At 46.4% G+C, this 20,922-nt stretch overlaps 1 protein-coding gene across 1 annotated transcript in view; it reads right to left on the reverse strand.

The window, feature by feature from the left end:
* Positions 1-1,709: 1,709 nt before the first annotated feature.
* PSD (pleckstrin and Sec7 domain containing) overlaps positions 1,710-20,922 on the reverse strand; it is a 161,077-nt gene continuing 141,864 nt past the window's right edge. Inside the window, exons 12-17 of the mRNA XM_061634656.1 lie at positions 11,022-11,197; positions 8,881-8,951; positions 6,305-6,462; positions 5,613-5,757; positions 5,008-5,151; positions 1,710-3,326 (exon numbers count right to left, since the gene is read on the reverse strand). Coding sequence (XP_061490640.1) covers positions 3,102-3,326; positions 5,008-5,151; positions 5,613-5,757; positions 6,305-6,462; positions 8,881-8,951; positions 11,022-11,197 — 919 coding nt within the window. The 3' untranslated portion in view covers positions 1,710-3,101. The remainder of the gene's footprint in view (positions 3,327-5,007; positions 5,152-5,612; positions 5,758-6,304; positions 6,463-8,880; positions 8,952-11,021; positions 11,198-20,922) is intronic.

Consider the following 20,922-nt stretch of genomic DNA (forward strand, 5'->3'; position numbering starts at 1 on the left):
CCTGGCCCAATAATCTGTCCTGCCTTCTTCTTGCACATGTCCCTTACAGGTTGCTTTTCTTGTCTCTTTTCACGTACGTATACACACACGTGCTATGCTAACAGCCAGCAGAAAGGTGCCAGATAAGCAAGTCTGGATAGTTCTAGCAACAGTGGCAGATGCCACAAGTGGCTGCTGTGTGAAGGATAGTAAGCCTCTGAATGGGCATGGTGCTGTGCTTTTAGTCAATTTGCAACGCATAACAACCAGGAAGAGCACTAGCAGCAGAGGCCTCTTTTCCAGGAATAATTTCAAGGCCCATGCTTAGAGCCCAGCCTTCCCTCCAAAGCGAAGTGGTGTATATACGTGCAACCGTTTGGCAGCCTTCATTAGCCTTATGAAAGGTTTACTACTAGAAAATGGCTAGTTGAGCAATCTGATCCTTTTAAAGTTGCCTTTCCTCCCCTGCTTAGTTTCGAAATTGGCCTGTAATCCTTGGATAAGGCTTTTTAAACTGTTTTTAAGACTGAACAAAACAAAAACCGTAATTATCTACCCCTCCTCCTTATAGAGATCAGTTTTTCAAAACTTGCTGTAATCTGCAAAATACTTGACCTGGGCTACTGGAGTGTTCTCTTCACGGCCTTATGCACTTAGCTTCACCCTTGCATTTCTATTAAGTTATTCAGCAGCTTGCTCTCTCCACCTGCTGTCCCGAACACACCGTTTTTATTGCCTGCTTTGTTTTGTACTCACTGTTGGTTTATATTTTTTTATCTTGCTCCGTCTATTCCTTTTCTGTTTGTCTCATTGTTTTCATTCTTCAGTCTCTAATCTTGACAAACTCTGGGTACCCTCCAGTGGTCGTGCAATTGGGAAGGTAGCTTGCTCAACCATTTTCCCTTTCCCATCATCCCCCCTTCCCTGTGGACTGTGTTCTAGAGAGCCGCAGTGTCAGGGGAGGGAATTGCCCCAAATTAGGTGACAGACTCTTGTGTAGCATGGCATCTTCATTATGGAATTCCCTTCCCCCAATATCTACTCGTTTTCACCCATTTCCCTCCTTAATACTTCTGTTGCTCTTGTATGCCACTTTTTCTTCTTCAGCTCAGCCCTTCAGTATAGTTTTGCCCTCTCCTCTCTGCGTGTGCAGATTAGATTATAAGCATATCCACAGGACCTGCATTTCTTTTACTTTTTCCTACAGAGTGCCCTACCTCTTACTGTATTTCACCTCCGTTTGAGGAGCATCTTGTCATGTGCCAGGTGACAATTGCTTTGCTTTGGGGGTGGGTGGGATGTGGGGAACTTTTCCTCCAGATGTTGTTTTGACTCCGGCTCTCATCAGCCCTAGTCAGCATGGTCAATGGTCAGGGATGATCAGAGGTGGGAGTCCAGTTGCAGCTGGAGAGCTGTGGGGTCCCTACCCCCCTACCTTACTCCTTCCTAGATTGTTGGGCAGATTTCTGTTCCTCATTGAAGACCACCGAGGAACTAGTTCAAAACAGTGTATCCACACCACATTTTTAAAAAATCTGCAACCCAGCTTTTAGGTGGATTGAAAGGTGTGTGGCTTCTGGCCATTTGTCAACATACAGGTATTTTCCAGTGGGGTACTAGATGCTGCTGCTGACATTTGCTTACAATAGCAGTGGTGGCTGCCCCTTGGCCTGTCTACCCCAAGATACAGGAGGTTTTGATGGAGTTCCAGGCCAAGGAAGGTGCTAGAATAGGTTTTACTTCAGTAATTGAAGGAAGAAACTGTACAGAGCTCTTTAGTGTTTTTTACAGTCAATTCAAGAGCAGAATAAAAAATTGACACATTCAGAGTGTTGGAAACAGCCAGCCGCTTGCTTTTAGGAATGGCGCTCTCCTCCCACTCGCTACCCTGGAATCCACCCAGCCACAGCTGTAGGCCTCAGCCTTTTTTGTGTCTGCAGAATCTTGGCTTACTTAGACCCATAATTCTCTCCCTGTGACTATCGCTTTCTTCTGCAAGCATGTTGTTGTAAGCAAGTATTGGAGTCATAGTCTTAAAGCCCTTTGAAGTGACATGTTAGGGGAGCAGGTTATCTGTGCAGCTAAGGGTTTGGGGATGAAAATACTCCTGCCAGTTTTAGAATCCCTTCCCCCTCCCTTAAGCCCTAAGCAGACTCAGGATGGGAAATGGCCCTTGGTTTCCTCCCCCCGCTTGCTGGCTAGGAATACAGGCCAACCTGATCTGGCACCTGCAGTGTGTAAATTCCACATGAAGGCCAGGGTCTAACTAGGCCTAAAAATAGGCCAACATGCCCCTCATCCACAGTGATCACCATAGGGAGGAGGGGAAGGACTAGAGGGGGTGTGCTCCTGGACCCCTCACTACTATGGCTTTGTCAGGCTGCCACCTAGAAGGCATCCGTTGTCCCTGGTTACCCTGTTAGTGCTGGTCCCTTGTCTTGAAGCCAAAGTGCCAACCCCTGGTAGGTTCTGTAAGTGCTGAACAAGTATTGGGGCAAGTCAAGGTCCAGGCCGTGCTGGTGGAAAATTAGCCCAGGACAGCTGGTGGTGGTGAAGGAACTGGGCATTGAGTGCAAGCACTGTGTCTGCAGGAGGAATAGGGGCCTTTGCCCCCAAACTCTAGGCCAAACAACCCACTAAATGTAGCAAGTGTCTTTTATCTTCTGTCGCATCAGCCCTACTCCAGTGTGATTCGATGTTGCCAGGTACTAAAAAATGTAAAATACCACAAAAACAGTAAGAAACTGGCAAGGAAAGGGGGTGCAGTGTAGAGGCAGCCAGGATTTGGTCCCTCCACCCCTTCTTGTTTTTGCAAGAAATGGAAAAAAATATTCTTGCTGTGTGATTTCGAAAACAGCCCTGTGTGATTTGTTAACACAAGGGTTTTTGGTCGCTTCACTCATTCAAGAGCCAGAGTCTCATGAGACCAGGGAGGCCGCATGCACACTGGGACTGCAGTCAGGATAGGACATTGCCCCTTCTGGCTGGTGAAGTTGATACAGGATCTGTTCCACAGCAAAATGCCGTCTGGATTTCTATGGTGTGGCTCTTGCCCACAGCGAATGAAATCATGCACGTTTTCAGGACAGGCACGCCACCCTCCTGGCAGGCACCTGTCCCTTCTAGGATTTTTGCAGATTGCTGGCAGCTTGTCGACTACTGCGTTTGATCCTGGGACCTGTGCCAGCTGGCTCCTCATTCAAGGAAGGGCTGGATTGGGACTTTTTCACACTGTCTTCTGTGCTGGCTGCTGTGTCAAACAAAGTAGACTCCAGCACTGCAAGGTCCTCGGAGCCTGTCTTCAGCTTGGCACGCATCAACGTAGCATAAATCCCATAGCGTGATTTCTGCAGAAAAGTGAGATGTGAGAGGTAGCCAGTTTGGGACACCCTCTTCGCCCCTACCTCTCTGTTTATCACTTGATGCACCAGGCCCCACGAGGGATGGGGGACATGTAACAGGACACAACTGGAAGTCCCAGAAGTACTTTTCCAAACGATGGATCTCATTTTTACCATTCTTAAGGGGAAGGGTGGGGGAGGGCTGTGGCTCAATTGTACCAGGTTCAATCCCTGGCATCTCCAAGTAGGGCCAGGAAACACCAGAGAGCTGCTGCTAGTTAGCGTAAACAATACTGAATTCGATGGGCCAATGGCCTGACATGCTATCATACAGCTGCTTATTAGCCATAACGTAGTTTTGGGGAAATGGCAAACTTTTTAAATACTGTGTGTGGTTTCTATTACCCCATTTCAAAAAGATATTGTGGAGCAGGAAAAGATGCAGATCAAGGAAATGGAACATGTTTCCTACACGAATGGCCAAAATATTTTGGTTTACCAAGTTTATACAGGGGTGGGGGGTAGGTTGAAGACTCCTATGTGAGAGGTGATTTAGGTTTATTAAATATAATGGCAGAGACAGAATTTTGTCATTTCACAGGGTGAGGTTCAACTACATTCTTGGGCTAGCAGAACAATTAGTACATTGTGGCTCCCCCCCCCCATGTGTGCCCCTGTGACATCACCAAATGTGCTCTGGAAGGTTAGGGGGAAACCCAGAAAAGATTTAGGGGGCTTGCAGGGGGAGGAGAGGCAGAGAATGTTTTGTTGCGCGAGGAAAATCCCTTGTGCTGATGGGATATTTGACTTACTGCTAAAATGAATACAACCTGTAATCTTGAAAGGCAGGGTCACCCAAAGACATGGATGAGCAGATGGTTTGGGAAAGTTAAGTGTTTAAACACAATGCACAATTATGGTAAGAAATTTGCTCTCACAGGATGTAGTGATGAGTAATGTAGATATTATTAGGCCAAAAGGTAGTCCATAAACATTTTTAAATAAAGGGACTACACAAATTCATGGGGGCTATAGATGTACTAGAGCAGCCTTTCCCAACCAGTGTGCCTCCAGATGTTGTTGGACCATAACTTGCATCAGCCTCAGCCAGCATTGCCGATGGTCAGGAAAGATGGGAGTTGTGGTCCAACAACATCTGGAGGCACACTGGTTGGGAAAGGCTGTACTAGATGCCATTAGTTGTGAAAGCTCATGGCACCTCCAGCTACAGATGCAGTATGCCTAATTTTTCCATGGCTAATGGGGGGGGCTTGTGGGCTTCCTGGAAGCATCTGGCTGGTTGCTGGACTAGGTGGATGTAGGTCTTGCAAAGCATTACAGCCCCTGATGTTGAGTCACAGGTCTCTGAGATGGCTTAGAGCAGCCTTTCCCAACCAGTGTGCCTCCAGACGTTGTTGGACCACAACTCCCATCAGCCTCAGCCAGCATTGCCAATGGCTAAGGCTGATGGGAGTTGTGGTCCAACAACATCTGGAGGCACACCGGTTGGGAAAGGCTGGCTTAGAAGGTGAACGCAGCAGCCCTGTTTCTATCCTCATGGAGGATGGCTTTGGCTAAAGATAGCGCTTCCTTTGCTTCTTCCTCTTTTGAGAACATTATGCCTGGAACCTCCACCCCAGTGTGGCAAAGTCTGTGGTGCTCTGGGTCACCCGGCTCCCTTACTGACCTCAAATACCAGGTACTCTTCCTTTTGCTTCAGTTCTTCGTATTCCTTGCCCTTCACCTTCTTCTCCGGCAGGGCAGAGTGGTGCTCCAGCAGCTCTGCTGCCATGGCTTTGAATTTGGCCTCGTGACTCTTCACCTGCTCCTCCTGGGGAAGAGGAAGGGAAGTAGTTCTCTTGACCTCGGGTGTCTGGACCACTTTTTCTCCTGATACCATACCAGCCCCAAACAATATCCCTCAATAACCCTGCCCCATAGCTCTTTTCCTTCCCCTTTTAGAGAGGATGGGACGCTGCTGGCATGGATTCTTCATCACCTCCTTTTTTCCTCTTGGCTAAGCAAGTACAGTTCTTTTAGTCCTTCCTCAAGTGCCTTCTTATGCTATCTTCTGGATCCTCCTGGAAGTAAACTTCTACACAGATACACAGACTGTTTTTCACATAATCTGTTTTCCATAATAAATTTGTCAGCCTTTAAGGTGTTGCAAGACGCTGATCCTTTTCTCCTTGTAATCTTATCACTACTATTACTGCTATTGCTTCTTTCTCAGATACCTCTTGTTGATATACCAATGTCCAGAAGGTGGCAGAGGATGGGTCTTCCACTTACCTGAGACAGCCGCGTGGTGGAGCTGGGTAATAGCGGGCGGCTGAATTTCTTCTGAGACCCTATGGCAGCTGGGAATGGGGGGGCCGAGAACATGGCTGCCACCACATTGATCCGTGTGATCCAGGAATGCATTTGTTCTGTGTTCCTGGAGGAAGAGGCAAAAGTAAACAGATAGTAAATCTCCATCCTTACTTCCTAGCACTATGGCCATGCCCTGCTCCAGGATTTATATTAGCACAGGGATCCTGAACAAAGGAAGTGTGTCTACTGGGGAAAGGCTTATCTTTGGGGCATAGAGTAGGAGAGGGCTGGACTAACAGAAGTACACTATATGACTCTGGAGAAGTGCAGCAAATTCGAGAAGGGGGCTGTAGGTGATTGTAACCACCTGAGAGAAATTGCTGATTGCTGGCTATTCTGCAGTGGTACAGAGCAGGGTACAAATGGCGAAGGGGAGAGCATTTTTTTTTTTTAAAAAAAGGTTACAGGAGGGGCAACTAGAGCTGAAGCCAGCATGAAGGGAGTTTTGATCTGGGTAACATCACAAGGTGGTTGAATCTCTGAAAGGGGGGCAGTTCAGTAGTGACAGGGAGAAGCAATTTCCAATCTCTTGTAGCTGCAACCCATTTCTTCTCTCCCTCCTTCCCCCTCCTTTAATGTCCAGGGATTTTGATAGAGGCCCTCCTACTTACTGGGCCTGGAAGAGGAAGACTCTCCAGTCAGCCGTCCTGAGGTAGAAGACGTTAGGTCTCTTATTGTAGTCTGATGCTTGGGTGGCCAAGGAGTGGTGGATGCTGATGGCATTCTTCAGCTCCTCCTCTGCCAGGGTCTTGCCAGGCTTGTATTCCTCCTGAAATGTGGGCAAACTGTGTGAGAGACTTGTGACTCGCTCTCACTTTGACCCTTGCCATCTCCCAAAATGGCATGGGGCTCACCCTCGCTCTCACTTAGACTGGCATTTCAAGAATATGATCTTAAGTTTGAGGCTGCTGTGGCCAAGAAAATTCTAGGACTGGAGAATAGGACTGCATTTCTACACTAGAAAAATCCCAATAGCAGGACCTCAAAACTGACAGGCAGGACATTAGACTAAAGGAGATACTCCATGGATTCAATTGCATATTTGAGTAGCATATATGTTTTTTCATTTGTCGCAGAACCCTGAAGGCTTATGATCAGTTTAATTTGTTTGAGTTAGTCATGTCATACTCAGATTATGAAGACAAACCTTACAGGATGAGGGCATTTTTGCAAAAGGCCTTGGGAACCAAAGGGGCTCTAAGAGAGATGGGTAGCATTTTTTTTTCATCTGTTGTTGGTCCTGAGTTGTGTCCTGCATTTGTCACTATGTTACGTGATCTCCATCCTGTCCATTCTTCCTAACCAAAAATCATAGCCCCCTCCCCACACATTAATACAGCTAAATTCAGGGGAGGGGTTAAATTGAAGTCCATGCAATTGTATTATGTAGCTGTCCAGTTCATTCCAATTAAAGCATGCAGTATAGACCCCCCTCCCCTCCCCTAGTAATGCTAAAGGACAGATAAGCTAAAGCTGAAAGGGTTTCTAGTTAACAATATTCAGGAAACAATGAGTAGCCACTCCTTTCCCAGCCCCTGCCAAATGGAGCTCTGTAAATGTTGACAGATACCCAGTATTTTATAGGATTGCTCATTACAAGGGCGTGTGTGCATCTGTCCCTGGTTTGCTTCCAGCAATATGAGTCTTGTGGTGAAATACTGTTTTATACAAATGCTATTTCTCTAAAATGGCTGCTTTGCACATCCTCAAAAGAACGTAAGAGCTGTGATGGATCAGATCAAAGGCCTATCTAGTCCAGCATCCCGTTTTGCACAATGGTCCCCATCAAACTTGGGTCATAATACATCCCTTTGCCAGCCTTGGGCTTCACCATCTCCTGTTCATCTTCTTTCTCTTCCTGTTGGCACTCAACAGGACCAACACCATGTCTACTCTGGCAAGCTGAATCTGAACCTGTCCCTACTATCCTACTATTTGGGTCCCTGAGGTTTGCGTCATGCAGCCAAGTGAGGTAGTGGCTACCTAAAATTGGATCTGGATGGTAATTGTTATCTCCTGCTTAACTTTCACTAGATGGACTCTTCATCCGCCTGCACATCAGGCAGTTTGCAACCATATGCGGAAATGTACATCAGGATGGCTGATTTTCATGGGGAAACCCTTGCATACATGCTGCTTGCTGAGTGAGGCATCTCTCCCACCCCCTGCTGCCTTTGATTCAGTTCAGCCAGACTTTTGATGGGAAGACAGACGTATAGGCCTGTCCCTTTATGAAATATGTCTAATAATTAAAATTAGTCTCTCGGCCTCATTTTATATTGGGGAGGATGATTCACCCTTTGATTTTCTGAGTGAAAGAAGCAAGAAGTGTTGCAAGATGCCTCAAGATATATAGTCTAGTAGTTATAATTGGATTAAGGCCTGAACATTTAAGAGAGGCCTACTTCACAGGCCTATTGTGAGGCTAACCATAATGGAATTCGCAAAATACCTTACAACCTGTAACTGCTGTAGAGCAAAATCTGTGAAAATGTGACACCCACATAAATTTTGCACAGTAAGAATATTAATATTTTATGCAACTTGGGTGTCCCAATTTTTAATCCTCTGGATCTACCAACCCCTGTAAAACCTAAGCAGCCTGGTGAAGTGAAGGGTGTCAAGACACCACATATTATTTAGACAGGAGTTCTTACCCTGAATACTGCAAGAGATGCTGCCTTGACAATGCTAAAGTGGATATAAAATGAGGGCAAGTGACTGTCATACTCAATAAGCTTCTGCATGGAATCAGGTCTATGACACATGACTGGACTTTCCAAGCAATCTCGCTTTCAGTTCAGAAAGAGAGTCTAAACAACAGCCTGAGGACTAGAGAATATAATTTCTCTGGCTGCGTAACAAAGCTCTTGCTACAGGCAGTATCTGGGAAGACATCAGGAATCACGTGTGGATAATGGTGGCAGGAACTTGAGATCAACAAGGGGGGGAGAGAATGGTGGGGAAAGGGACTGCCATGCTCTTTGCTGCCATTGCCTTCTGCCCAACCAGTCTCAGTGCTCTTCTCCTCTCCTGTCCCAGCTTTCCTTGTCAAAATTTCAGTTTCATGAATAGAGTTCTTAGAAGCAGAATAAAATATGCAAAAAGCAAATTGGGGTGACTCCCTTATTCCAAGTGCTCTGTGTTTTGCAGAGTACATGCAACCAGGGAAATCTAGCTCTTGTACCTTCTGTAGATACAGGATCATTCCCTTCAGGATCCCGTGAAAAGTCTTCCATCCCCGCTTTCCTCTTGGGGCTGTCAAGCAAATGGGAGAATCAGTGCAAAGGTTGCTGCCAGACACGAATTTTTGGGGCCTTTGAGGGCACTCTGTGTTGAGCCAGAGAAAGGCAGGGTTACAATGTGGTCCTGGCTTGCTGCCTTCTAGGGCAGTGCTATGATAGAGGCAGCAGGCAATGTTGAAGCTCTGCTTGCTGCTTAGAGGAAGCAGACAATGTGGCTGGTTCCTGCCAGGTGATTATGTACTCAGTAGCAGATACAAAACATACAGGCAGCATCTAATCAGATCAGGGAGATATTAACTGACTGGGGTTAGGAAGGATTTTGCAGACAAAATGGAGTGCATAATGTGACTGTTCTTTGGGATGGAGCAGGAATTACAGCATCAAGAATGGGCACCAACTGTGTTCTGGAGGAAAACCTCGGACCTAATCCCATACCTCTCTCCCCACATTAATTCAAAACCTTGGCCAGAGAGAAAAAGAGGCGTAAGGGGACAGGTTGTCACCTGGCAGATGAGCTGAAGTTTATCTCCAGCAGTCCTTCTAGCAACCTTCACCTCCCTCTCTCTGTAACCTTCCGATGCCTTCGCTGAAGGCTGTGCATTGGCCAGGGCTGCCAGCTGCACCCAGCACAAAAAAATGTAATTCTACTAACACTAGAAACAAAGAATTCCCACATGCCCCTCCCAGAACTAGAGATCTGTGACAGCTTTAACTTGAAAGTTAGTGACTGACTCCTCCTGCAGTGAATATCACTTGGATATCAACCTTCGGTTGCAATCCTATATACGCTTACTTGGGAAATTGTCCCATTTAACTCAGTGGGGCTTACTTCTGAGTAGACATGGACAGGACTGCAGGGGGAGGCACAAAAGTCCATTTTAATCTATCTGCTTATGTGGCCCTGCTCAAAGAAGCTGAACGTAAATGTATAAAAGAGTCCTAAGGCTAAGTGAGTGGACAAATGCATCTCTTTGCACAACATGCACCAGAGTGTGCATGGCTTGTGCATGTGCTTTGTGGTGATGTGCACATGGACAGGAGGCTCTTATGTTCTAAACCACACCATTCCTGCTTTTTGAAATGCAAACTGTTTCCCACCAGGCTGCTATTGCTGAAGTGGGAGATGAAGACGCAGCCTAAATGTGGAGACATTTACACTGAGTGGGAACCCCTCCTAGAAATGATATAGAAGTTAGATTGAGCAAAGGGGAAACTAACTTTGCTAAGCTCATATGAAACATTTTTAGTAGTAAGGAAGGACAAAGGGCATGTGACCGGGGGGGAGGGGGGGAGAAGAAGCCCCTTGTTAACAGCAATGGCTGGTTAAAAGGCATTCCCGTACAATCTAAAGCAATGAGAAAAATTAGTGCATTTTCGTTTCCAGTGAAAATTTGTAATCCACTTTGAGCTGTTTTGAAAGAAATGTGGTGAGTCAGTTTTAAAATAAATAGGTGCCCAAAGAGTGCAGCCTGATCAGAACAATCCACACAATATACCTTCAGAACAATCCACACAGTATACCTTCTGCGTGGGTGCAGAGAGCTAACGATGGAGGGAGGTTTCTATGAGCGTTCAGAATGCACTTAAGAGAGGTGGGAGATCCCTCTTCGTATCAGCCAGGCTGCTCATCATGAATAAAGCCAGCAACCTTTTCTGCAATTGCGATACCAGTCCCTACCCCGCGGGCCCTGCTATAGCAGATCTCCTAGTTTCACCACACAATCATGGACACGAGAGAAAATAAACGACTGCTCACATACATGGTGTGCTTTTTGCTTACATTCTCCTTTTCTCTCTGGGTTCCTTGACAAAGCCAAATATTTCTGAGGGAGCAAGGTGTGTTTGTCAAAGGCAGAATAAGGATTGCCGTTTTAAAAGGTTACTCCTGCCTGTGTGAGGCTAATACGACCAATGCCAAGGGCTGCCCAGCTCAAAGCGTCCAGACTGGCAAAGCTACTGAGCACAGGCATGGATCAGCAACTTACCGCTCACTTTCATAATCTCAGCCTACAAAGGAAAGCTGCCATTCCCACAGGCCTTCTAGGCAAATCACCCCCACGTTCCATAGCAGTGCCATACGTACTCTTTTTGCAATCTGGCTCAGCATGGCTTTTGCGCACTAGGAGGCCGTGCTTGTACGTAGCAATGCTGGGATCCTGTGAGAAGTCCAAGAAAGGGTTGCTGCAGCTGCTGATACGTTTGATGGATTTTGGGTTGGGGTCTGCCAGTTCTGAAAGGGACTTGCGCAGTTCTTCATCTCTGCAGAACAAATGTCAGGAATCAACAGTTTTAAGTCAGCTCATGCCCTCTGCTACCCAGTCCCACCAGTATTTGACACTAGCCATTATAGCTCGACAATTTTCATGTGTAATAGGAGGAAAGACAGAAGGAGCTGTACTTCAGGAAGAAAAAGCCCTTTCACTAGATCCGAATTGAAGTTGCTTCCTCTAGTCCAGGGGTGAAGAATCTGTGGCCCTCCAAATGCTGGACTACAACTCCCATCACCCTTGCCAATTGGCTGTGCTGGCTGGGGCTGTTGATAATCTGTCATCTGCAGGGCCACAGGTTCCACACCTCTGCTGTAGTCCCATACAAGCCAACAGGGATTTGAAATTGACAGGACCATATTACAAGCAGCGTCCAAACTAACCAATTTCGTTCCTACAGAGATCTTTGAAAAAGTTAAAAATTGTGGAACAAAATATTCTTGCTTGCAAAGGGAACATACACTATTCAAAGGAAAACTGGTTTTAAAAGTTAAGGAATTGTGGAACATTGTTATGTAGAAGGAGGCAACCTTTTACTGCTTTCTGGCTAAAGTGGTATGCAGACAGCATTCACTTAACTTAAAAAAAATCAAGAAAAACTTTCTAAACTGATCCAAACACTGGGCTTCTAAAAAAATAATATGCATCATGTTGAGTCATTGAGGGGGTTGTTTTTAAAGGGCTACAACAATTAGTAGTAAGCAAGCAATTGTCTTGCATATTACTAAAAAAAACCCACCCCACCACAAAAGTAGAAAAAAACCTGAAAACGAATCTGGGCATGTAGGGGGATGGGGTGGGGGAAGTACGTTGTTCATCACTGAAATTATGCCAAATCAATATGGTGGGAAAAGAGCATGACAGGGAAGAGCTGCAGCACGAGGGGACTGAAGAAGACCTGCCCCAGGTGTGAGTATCTGAGCATCTGGGTGCTTGCTGCTCGCTCCTTTGGGGTGCTGTCTCTTGAGACAGCTGAAGTCCCTGGTAAGTGCTGCAAGGACTGGGACCCCCTGCCTGACCCTGGCTCCAGAGAGAGGCTGCAGTCAACCTTGCAGCCTCTTGCATCAGCTGCTGGCTGGGGCAGGAGGCATAAAAGCCCAGCTGCCCTTGGGCAGTGGGACTGCCGCTGGCAGGATCAGCACCCGAGGGGCGACACAGTCCCGAGGGCACGGGCGCTACCCCCTTCTTATTACCTTTTTCTTTTTCATTTGTTGTTAAACTAATCTAGAGGAGACTGGTGGTGGAGAGGGCGTGTGGTGCATGTGTAGTTCCTGCGCAGGGTTGAGAGCCTGTGCAGTGAACTGAATGATAGGAGAAAGTTGCCAGATGCCTTCAGAGTGAGAGTCTGTAACTGGCAGAAGGCTGCCCCTCCCTGGGTGTGAGACAGGAGGGGGAGTAGATGGGCCCTGTGTGAAAAAGTTTGAATGGGTATGACTGTTCCCAATTCTCGCAGAGGCCTACTGGAATAACTGGCTCTGACAGGTTTTGTTGGTGGGCTCGCGTTGGGTCCATATTAGGTGTTTAGGAGGAGTCTCATTACAGAGGGACATGGGTGATGCCACCCCAATTTCAGTGATCATGGGTAGAGGGAAATATAGCCATGGGGATGTGGTGAATTACCATAGAAGACGAGGGCAAGGCTATCTGCACCTTGTTCTTTGCTGCCACTCCTCTCATGGATGGGTTCCTCATTGCTCATCTGCTGTGCCCACTGGCCTGTGTGTCTTGTTGTTTAACGCCAGATCTGTACATAATAAGACCACTCTCATCCATGATTTGATTGTGGATGAAAGTGCCGATTTGGTGTGCATTACTGAGACCTGGGTGGGTAAGCTGGGAGGGCTTGATTTGACCCAGCTTTGCACACCTGGATGCTCGGTGCAATACCAGCACAGGCTGCAGGGATCGGGGGGGAGGAGTTGCTGTGGTCTACAGAACTTCCATCTCTGTCACCAGGAAACCACTCTGTCTTGGAGCTGGCTGTGAGGGCCTGCACTTGGTGTCAGGCCAAGGAGACAGTAAACTAGGGTTGCTGCTGGTGTACCATCCACCCTGCTGCCCGGCACCTTCTCTGACTGAGCTGGCAGAGGCCGTCTCAGCTGTGGGGTTGGAGGAACCCAGAACGATAGTGCTGGGTGATTTCAATGTCCATGCGGAGGCTGCCTCTAGAGTTCCGGCTTGGGACTTCATGGCCTCCATGACGACCATCAGGCTGTCTCAAGTTGTCAGTGGCCCAACACATAGGGCAGGGCACACCCTCGACTTGGTTTTTGCTCCAGATGGAGGAAGGGGTGGTCCGGGGATGGGGGGGATGTCACCCCAGTGTCATGGTCAGGTCACTCCTTGGTGAAGTTTAGACTTACGGCTCCGATCTTTCCCTGCAGAGGTGATGGACAGATTAAGATGGTCCATCCCTGGAGACGAATGGAATCCACAGGATTCCTGAATACCCTGAAGGAGTTCCCAGTAGATAGAGCAGGTGACCCTGTTGAAGCCCTTCTCATGCCGTTGAACAGCGAGGCGCGTCGGGCTCTTGACACAGTTGCCCCTGAGCGCCCTCTCCAGCATTGTGGAGCCCGGTTTGCACCTTGGTACACCAGTGACCTAAGGGCAAGGAAACAGGCTGGACAACGGCTAAAGCGCAAGTGGCGAAAGATGTGCTGTGAGGCTGATCGGGCATGAGTAAAATATCATAACTTTGCCTACTGTGTGGCGGTGAGGGCAGCAAAAAAGGCCCACTTCTCTGCCTCTACCGCATCCCCAGTAGCCGTCCAGTGGAGCTTTTCCTTATTGTCACGGAACTTTTGATATCAACTCCAGGAAATGGAGTTTTAGACCCTTTGGAGGCCCACTGTGAATTGTTTGCAAGGCACTTTGAGGATAAAGTTGCTTGCCTCCGTAGCAGTCTTGATGCCCCATCCACATCCACTGTAGTCCCCAATGAGGTGTCCAGTGCAAAGTCTGCTGCAACTTCTTGGAACTGTTTCAGTTGATGCGGCCTGATGATGTGGACAAGGTGCTTGTGATGATGCGGCCAGCAACGTGTCCTCTTGACCCTTGCCCTTCTTGGCTTATTAAAGCTTGCCAAGGGGGTTTGACCGAATAAATCCAGGGTGTGGTCAATGCATCATTGTGGGAGGAAGTGGTTCCAGCCGCCTTGAAAGAGGCAGTGATCCAACCACTCCTGAAAAAGCCCACCCTGGACCCATTGGTTTGTGACAACTACCAACCAGTTGCAAATACCCCCTTTTAGGGAAGGTGATTGAGAGGGTTGTGGTGCAGCAGTGCACGTACTCTTGGATGAAACAGATTATCTTGACCCATCCCAGTCTGGGTTCAGGCCTGGTTATGGGACTGAATTGGCCTTGGTCGCCCTGATGGATTACCTTTATTGAAGGACAAGGGGAGTGCAACCCTGTTGATCTCTCAGCAGCTTTTGATACCACTGACCATGGTATCCTTCTGGGCCGACTTGGTGAGATGGGTATTGGAGGCACTATTTTACAGTGGTTCCGATCCTATCTCTGGGGTCGTTCTCAGAGAAGAGCTGTGGGGTGCCGCAGGATACCATCTTGTCCCCCATGCTGTTTAACATCTATATGTAGCCCTTGGGAGCAGTCATCAGGAGATTTGGGGTGAGGTGTCAGCAGTATGCTGACGATACCCAGCTCTATTTCTCTGTAACATCTGAATGGGGAGAGGCTATACAAGCCCTTGACCACTGCCTGGACTCCGTGGTGGGCTGGATGAGGGCCAATAAACTGAATCCTAGCAAGACAGAGGTGCTGTGGGTTGGTGGTTCCCGAGTTCGGATAATTGGTCAGTTGCCTGCTTTGGATGGGGTCGTACTCCCTCTGAAAGAGCAAGTCTGTAGTCTGGGGTGTTCCTGGATCCATCTTTGTCGCTAGAGGCCCAGGTGACCTCTGTGGCTAGGAGTGCCTTTTACCAGCTTTGGCTGATAAGACAGCTGCGGCCGTTTCTCGACCGGGATAGCCTGACCACTGTTATCCACGCACTGGTAACTTCCAGGCTGGATTACTGTAATACGCTCTATGTGGGGCTGCCCTTGAGGTTGGTCTGGAAGCTGCAGCTGGTGTAAAATGTGGCAGTGAGACTGCTCACTGGGGCAGGGTATCGCCAACATGTCACCCCGCTGCTGAAATAATTGCACCGGCTGCCCATTTGCTACCGGCCAAGTTCAAGGTTCTAGTTTTGGTGTACAAAGCCCTATATAGCTTGGGACCAGGATTCCTGAAAGACCGTCTTACCCCTTATATACCCAGCTGATCACTGTGCTCTGCAGGTGAGGGCCTCCTGCAGATACCGTCTTATCAGGAGGTCCGTTCCGCACAACATAGGAAAAAGACCTTTAGTGTGGCGGCACCTACCCTGTGGAATTCCCTCCCCTTGAATATTAGGCAGGCGCCATCTCTGCTATCTTTTCTGTGCCTTTTGAAGACTTTCCTCTTTCAACAAGCCTTTTAAGTTGAGACCTATCCCAGTCTACATCTGTGTTGGAATTGCTTTTTAATATATATTTTTTTAAAATACGTTTTTTAACCCTTTTTAAAAGATGTTTTAAACGCTTTTTTTTTTTTTAAGTTTTTAAAATTGTTTTGTTTTGGTGTATTTTAGGGTCTGTTTTTATGATGTTTTAAAGTGTTTTTAGCACTTCTGTTTGCTGACCTGGGCTCCTGCTGGGAGGAAGGGCGGGATATAAATCAAATAATAAATAAATAAAGAAGCAAAAGGAACACCTGCTGTTCAGGCAATGATAGCCAACAACATCCTGAGTCCCGAGAGAGCAAGCACAGAGCACAATAGTGAAAGATGACTGATAGATAAGATAGATAAACTATTGTATTCTGGTCTCCCTGAATACTTCACAAAGTTATCATCCACACACAGCCCACGGTATGGTTATGGAACACAAGGTTTGGCTCAGGAGTTGGCTCAGGCCTCCAGCCTGATTGAAATATAGGGCTGTAGTCATAAAGGCTGCAGAGGCAGGAATAAAGATTCATAGTGAAGAACAGGAGGGTATGTTAAGTGAAAATGACCTGGTGCTCCTCCCACCTGTCCCAGTACCCTTGGCAGAATCTGCCACTTCTGCAACCTTGACAAAGTCCTGCTCCTATTTCAAAGGGAAGCAGAGATTCTTAAATGGCACATTCCTTGATGGGAAAGGTCTTGCAGCTCCCTAGCTACAGAACTAAAGAGAAGCTGGAAACAGATCAAGGAACAGAAACAAGGGGAAGCACCCAAAGAGAATCCTAGCCACGAACACCAAGATGGGAGTTGATTTGAAGACACACGTGGCAAATGACCTGAAAATAGGCACAGATGGGCTTGTGGTAGCACATCACTTCAGGGTTGGGGACAAGTAATGGGCCTGTCATGCTCCCTCTGCCGTGTGAATCATGCCTTGGTACCAGGGCGGGGGAGCTAATGTGCTGCATTTCCTTTCACAAACACAACATTGACTTATATGCATCAACCTAAGCAGAGCTGTCTCCATGACTACAGCCTCAGCAATACTGGCTCGCAGCCAAGATTACAAATGAAGATGATTAATCCCAGCAAATCCATTGAAGAAGTCTATGGTGACGGAAGCCAAGGCAGCAGATGAGAAGCAGGCAGAACCCACATCCCTTAGGGGGTGGGAGGGCTTTCCATTTCAATTGAGATCAAATGCCAAGGTGAAGGGCGCTCTGTCCCTAACCCCCAAATGGATCTTGTCCGAGCTTGCCCTTCAGCACAGTTTGTTTCTGAAGGGACTTAAATTATGGCATGTGGCCCAAATGGCAAGATTTGAAAGCTGTGATTCATTAGATTATGATAATCTTGTATTGTTGTTGTTGTTGTTATTGTATTATTTCTACAGAACACTTGCTGTCTTGCATTCCATGATGGAAGAAAGGTGGGCTATAAATGTAAGAAAATAAAATAATATAGCACATAAAAACACAAAATGCTTTATGAAAGATAAAGGACACAGATGTCGCCCCCAGGCTCATAGTCTAGAGGCAAAACTATAAAAGATGCTAAATGCATTCGTAGGCACCACTTCCAATGTGACCTCTGAGTACAGGAGAACCTGAAGCAAGGCTACCCCAGCTGATCTCAAGCTACGGCAAGGTCCACATGGGAGCAAGTGTTCCCTGAGATATCCAAAACCCAGATCTATATATGGCTTTAAAAGTAAAAACCAGCATCTTGGATTAAGCTTGGAAACATACTGGTAACCAGGACAGCTGTATAAGAATGAGTACATATCATTGTTCTAGGGCTGTATTGACGCATACACCCTAGTGGTTTGCATGAACTGAGGGGGGCTCACCATGGCAGCACTGGCTTTTAAGATTTCTCTCTTTTTAAAACCTGTTTGTAGGTTTTGCAGTGGCAGCAGGAATGAAGTTCTGCTTCCTCCTGAGAGTGCCCTGGAAACCTCTACCATGGCAGGTACCCATCCATCTACCATTTCAAGGACCCAAATTTATACCCCCAAATGGTCCAATGAAACAGGCCTCTCAAATTCACTAATGGTGAATGAATGGTGACCAGGAGCTCCCTGCCCAGTAGGAAAGTTGGTCTTGTCCCCTTTGATGGCCTTCTGCTACCTTGTGAAGACCTTTCTCTTCCAGCAATTGTTTGACCTGCTGAGCTGTTGATATTTGTAATTCATATCAGGGATCTGGTTTTGTCTTAATTATCTGCCTTCCCTTTTCTTACTTTTAAAACTTGTTTTTGCTGTTTCTGGTGTAGTGGTTAAGGTGTTGGACTACGACCTGGCAGACCAGGATTCGAATCCCCACCCAGCCATGAAGCTCACTGGGTGACCTTGGGCCAGCCACTGCCTCTCAGCCTCAGAGGGAGGCAATGGTAACCCCCCTCTGAAAACCGCTTACCCTATTCGTAGGGTCACCATAAGTCGGGATCGACTTGGAAGGCAGTCCATTTCCATACACCACCCTGAGCTTTTTAGAGACAAGGCAGAGCATAAATGTTTTTAATAAATAAACAATAAAGATTAAGTAACTGAAATATTACAAGATTTTTCTTGCAGGAGCAAGAAAAGGAAAGTAAGAAAAGGAGTCAAAAGAGAGGAGAAAATCAGAGGAGACAAAAATGGGGGGATTAAAAAGACCATAATTTTATGTACTAAATGTTATGTATTGTTTTGTGTACTTAGCTTTAATGTATATTATATGCTTACAAATATAATAAACAATAATTATTACGTGTTTTCAGTCCCAAAGGACCCCCACGTGGCCAACCATACAAACCAATAAACAATTTTAAAACACAACATAATCTACAAAGTTTAGCACAATAAAAAATACAGACCACCATATCAACATAATAAAACTACATATCAGCCCACCTTAAAGGCTTTTGGAATAACCAGGTTTTCACCGCTCCGTGATAGGAAAGCAGTGATTTAACCAGTTGGGCTTCACTCAGGAGAAAGTGCCACGACTGAAAAGGCCTCACTTCTCATGCCCATCCAACTGAAGGAGGGGAAACAGTGAACAGGGCCAACCTGAGCACATGTGGGCAGCTGAATGGCATGAGATTCAAGGCAGAGAAGAAACACTTCTTTGCACCGTGCATAGTTAAACTATGAACTTTGCTATCACAAGATGCAGCGCTGTCACTACACGGCTTTAAAAGGGTACTGCTATTCTTATCAGTCTAAATACTGGTTTTTAAATTACTTTATTCTATGCCACCCTGATGGTTTTCATTGAATGGCAACAGAAATCTTGAAAATAAATAAGTCACTGTCCAAGCTAGGAAAAGAACTTTCCTATTTGACAAACACAGAACAAAATTCCTAAAGAAATGGAGAGAGTAGAAGATTGTCTATATTATTGCTATGCCAACTGCCCTGTCATCTCATATAACCAGCCCTGATCATCCCCTTTCACTGTAGTACTTAGGGAAAAGGCTGAGAAAGAAAGGTTTCTCTTTTGAGCCCTGAACAACGCTATGCTGGTGGCTCTTATTTCACACAAGAGGAGCACTCCTGTTAGGGGGACTGGAGAAACACAACAACTTTTTGTTGCGAAGCCCAACTTATAGAAAACGTATCCTTTCCCTCCTAATGATATATTGAAATCAGTCCTAATTAAATAATTAGTAGTATCATTACAAAGTCCTCTTCATCAGGGTAGCCAACCTGGTGTTTTCCAGATGTTGCTGGAGTACATCTTCCATCACCCGACTGTTGGCCATGTTAGTGGGCATGGGCTGATGGGAGTCCAACAACATGTTGAGGGCACCATACTGGCTCGGTATAAACTAAAGTGATGAAACCAATCCAGGATAAGACTATACATTTCTGATGTTCAGGTGTGAGTGCTAATGCTTTGATGCCAAAATAGCACCACCTATGAACAAGAGGAAGGTGTCAGTAGGTGGCACCCCAAAGTTTGCAGAAATACAAACAATCCAGCAAGTGGGGGGGACAACTCAAAAACAGTTTAACAAAGACTGAGTGTCGTCCATGAGCACTCCACACTGTAACATTTTGTTGCAGGCCCCACCTTGTAAGAGCGTATTTTCAGTTAGTGAATTATTACATAGGTGCTCTTCTTCTGACAACATGCTCTTGCTCTATAAATCTGTTCTAGACTCATCAACGCAAGTAGGCTTTGTTGAAGTAATATTAAGAGTCTTTCAGCCAAGCACAAAAAGTCTACTCCTTTTAGAAGCTGAGTGGTATTTCACTTAATAACAGCACTAGGGCAAGAATTAGCACTAGCGCAACAGGACTTCCCTTCCTCCTCCCCCTGCACATGCCCTCACCAAATTTGATCTGGAGGGTTGGGCGAACCTCCAGAACAGATTTAGGGGGTGCACAGAGGAAGGAGAGGAGGGAAAACTCCCATTGCCTAGTGCTATTATTTCATTAAATAGTGCCCATTGAAGCTCCATTTTTGATAATAGGTGAATAGAGGGGTTTTTGTGTGTGATAGGTTATAGATATATATTTGTTGAAACCTGCTAAGCATTTTCATCCAATTCTTCAATAAAAAAAAGCGGGCTCTATGCTTCTGCAAATATAAAGAACTTTCTAAAGCTTTAGGTGGAGGAGCTGGAACTCTTGAGGAGAGAGAGAGACCTCAGTGCACAGCTTTCAGGCATGGCTAAGTGCTTCAGTTCACTTGTGTTCTAACTACCACCCTAGCAACATCACCGGGAACTTTCTCTTTGAGTTGTCCTCACACAGCGCTTTTTTTTTTTGGCTTTACTCTGAAGTCTTCCTTTTTATTTCATTCATACTGTTTATCTAGTGGTTTTGCTTCCCCCCCCCTTCATGCTACATTTTCCTTTTCTGGTGTGTTGTGGCTTTAAGTTGTGGCTTATTTTTTAAAGGTGCTGTGTGTTCCTGTGGTGCAGTGGTTCATACCACAGACAGACTCATTACAGATTCCAACCCAGCAGTTTGGGGCATCCCAGCTTCTTGGGGTACCGACTGCTGATGCAAGTGTTCTACTGGCTTCCAAGGCTTCAGCCTCTTGGCCATCTGGCAAACACTCTCATAAGTCAGCATAAAAGATGGCCAAGGAATAGTCTAAACTATTCTAGCAACATCACCAGGACCTTTCTTCTTGAGTTGTCCTCACACAGCTTTTTTTGGTTTTAGTCTGAAGCCTTCCAGGGCACAGATAAATGCTTGTTGATTCCTTCTTTGGGCAAATGGGGAGGAAA

This window comes from Rhineura floridana, chromosome 7, assembly GCF_030035675.1.
Source record: "Rhineura floridana isolate rRhiFlo1 chromosome 7, rRhiFlo1.hap2, whole genome shotgun sequence".
NCBI lineage: Eukaryota > Metazoa > Chordata > Lepidosauria > Squamata > Rhineuridae > Rhineura > Rhineura floridana.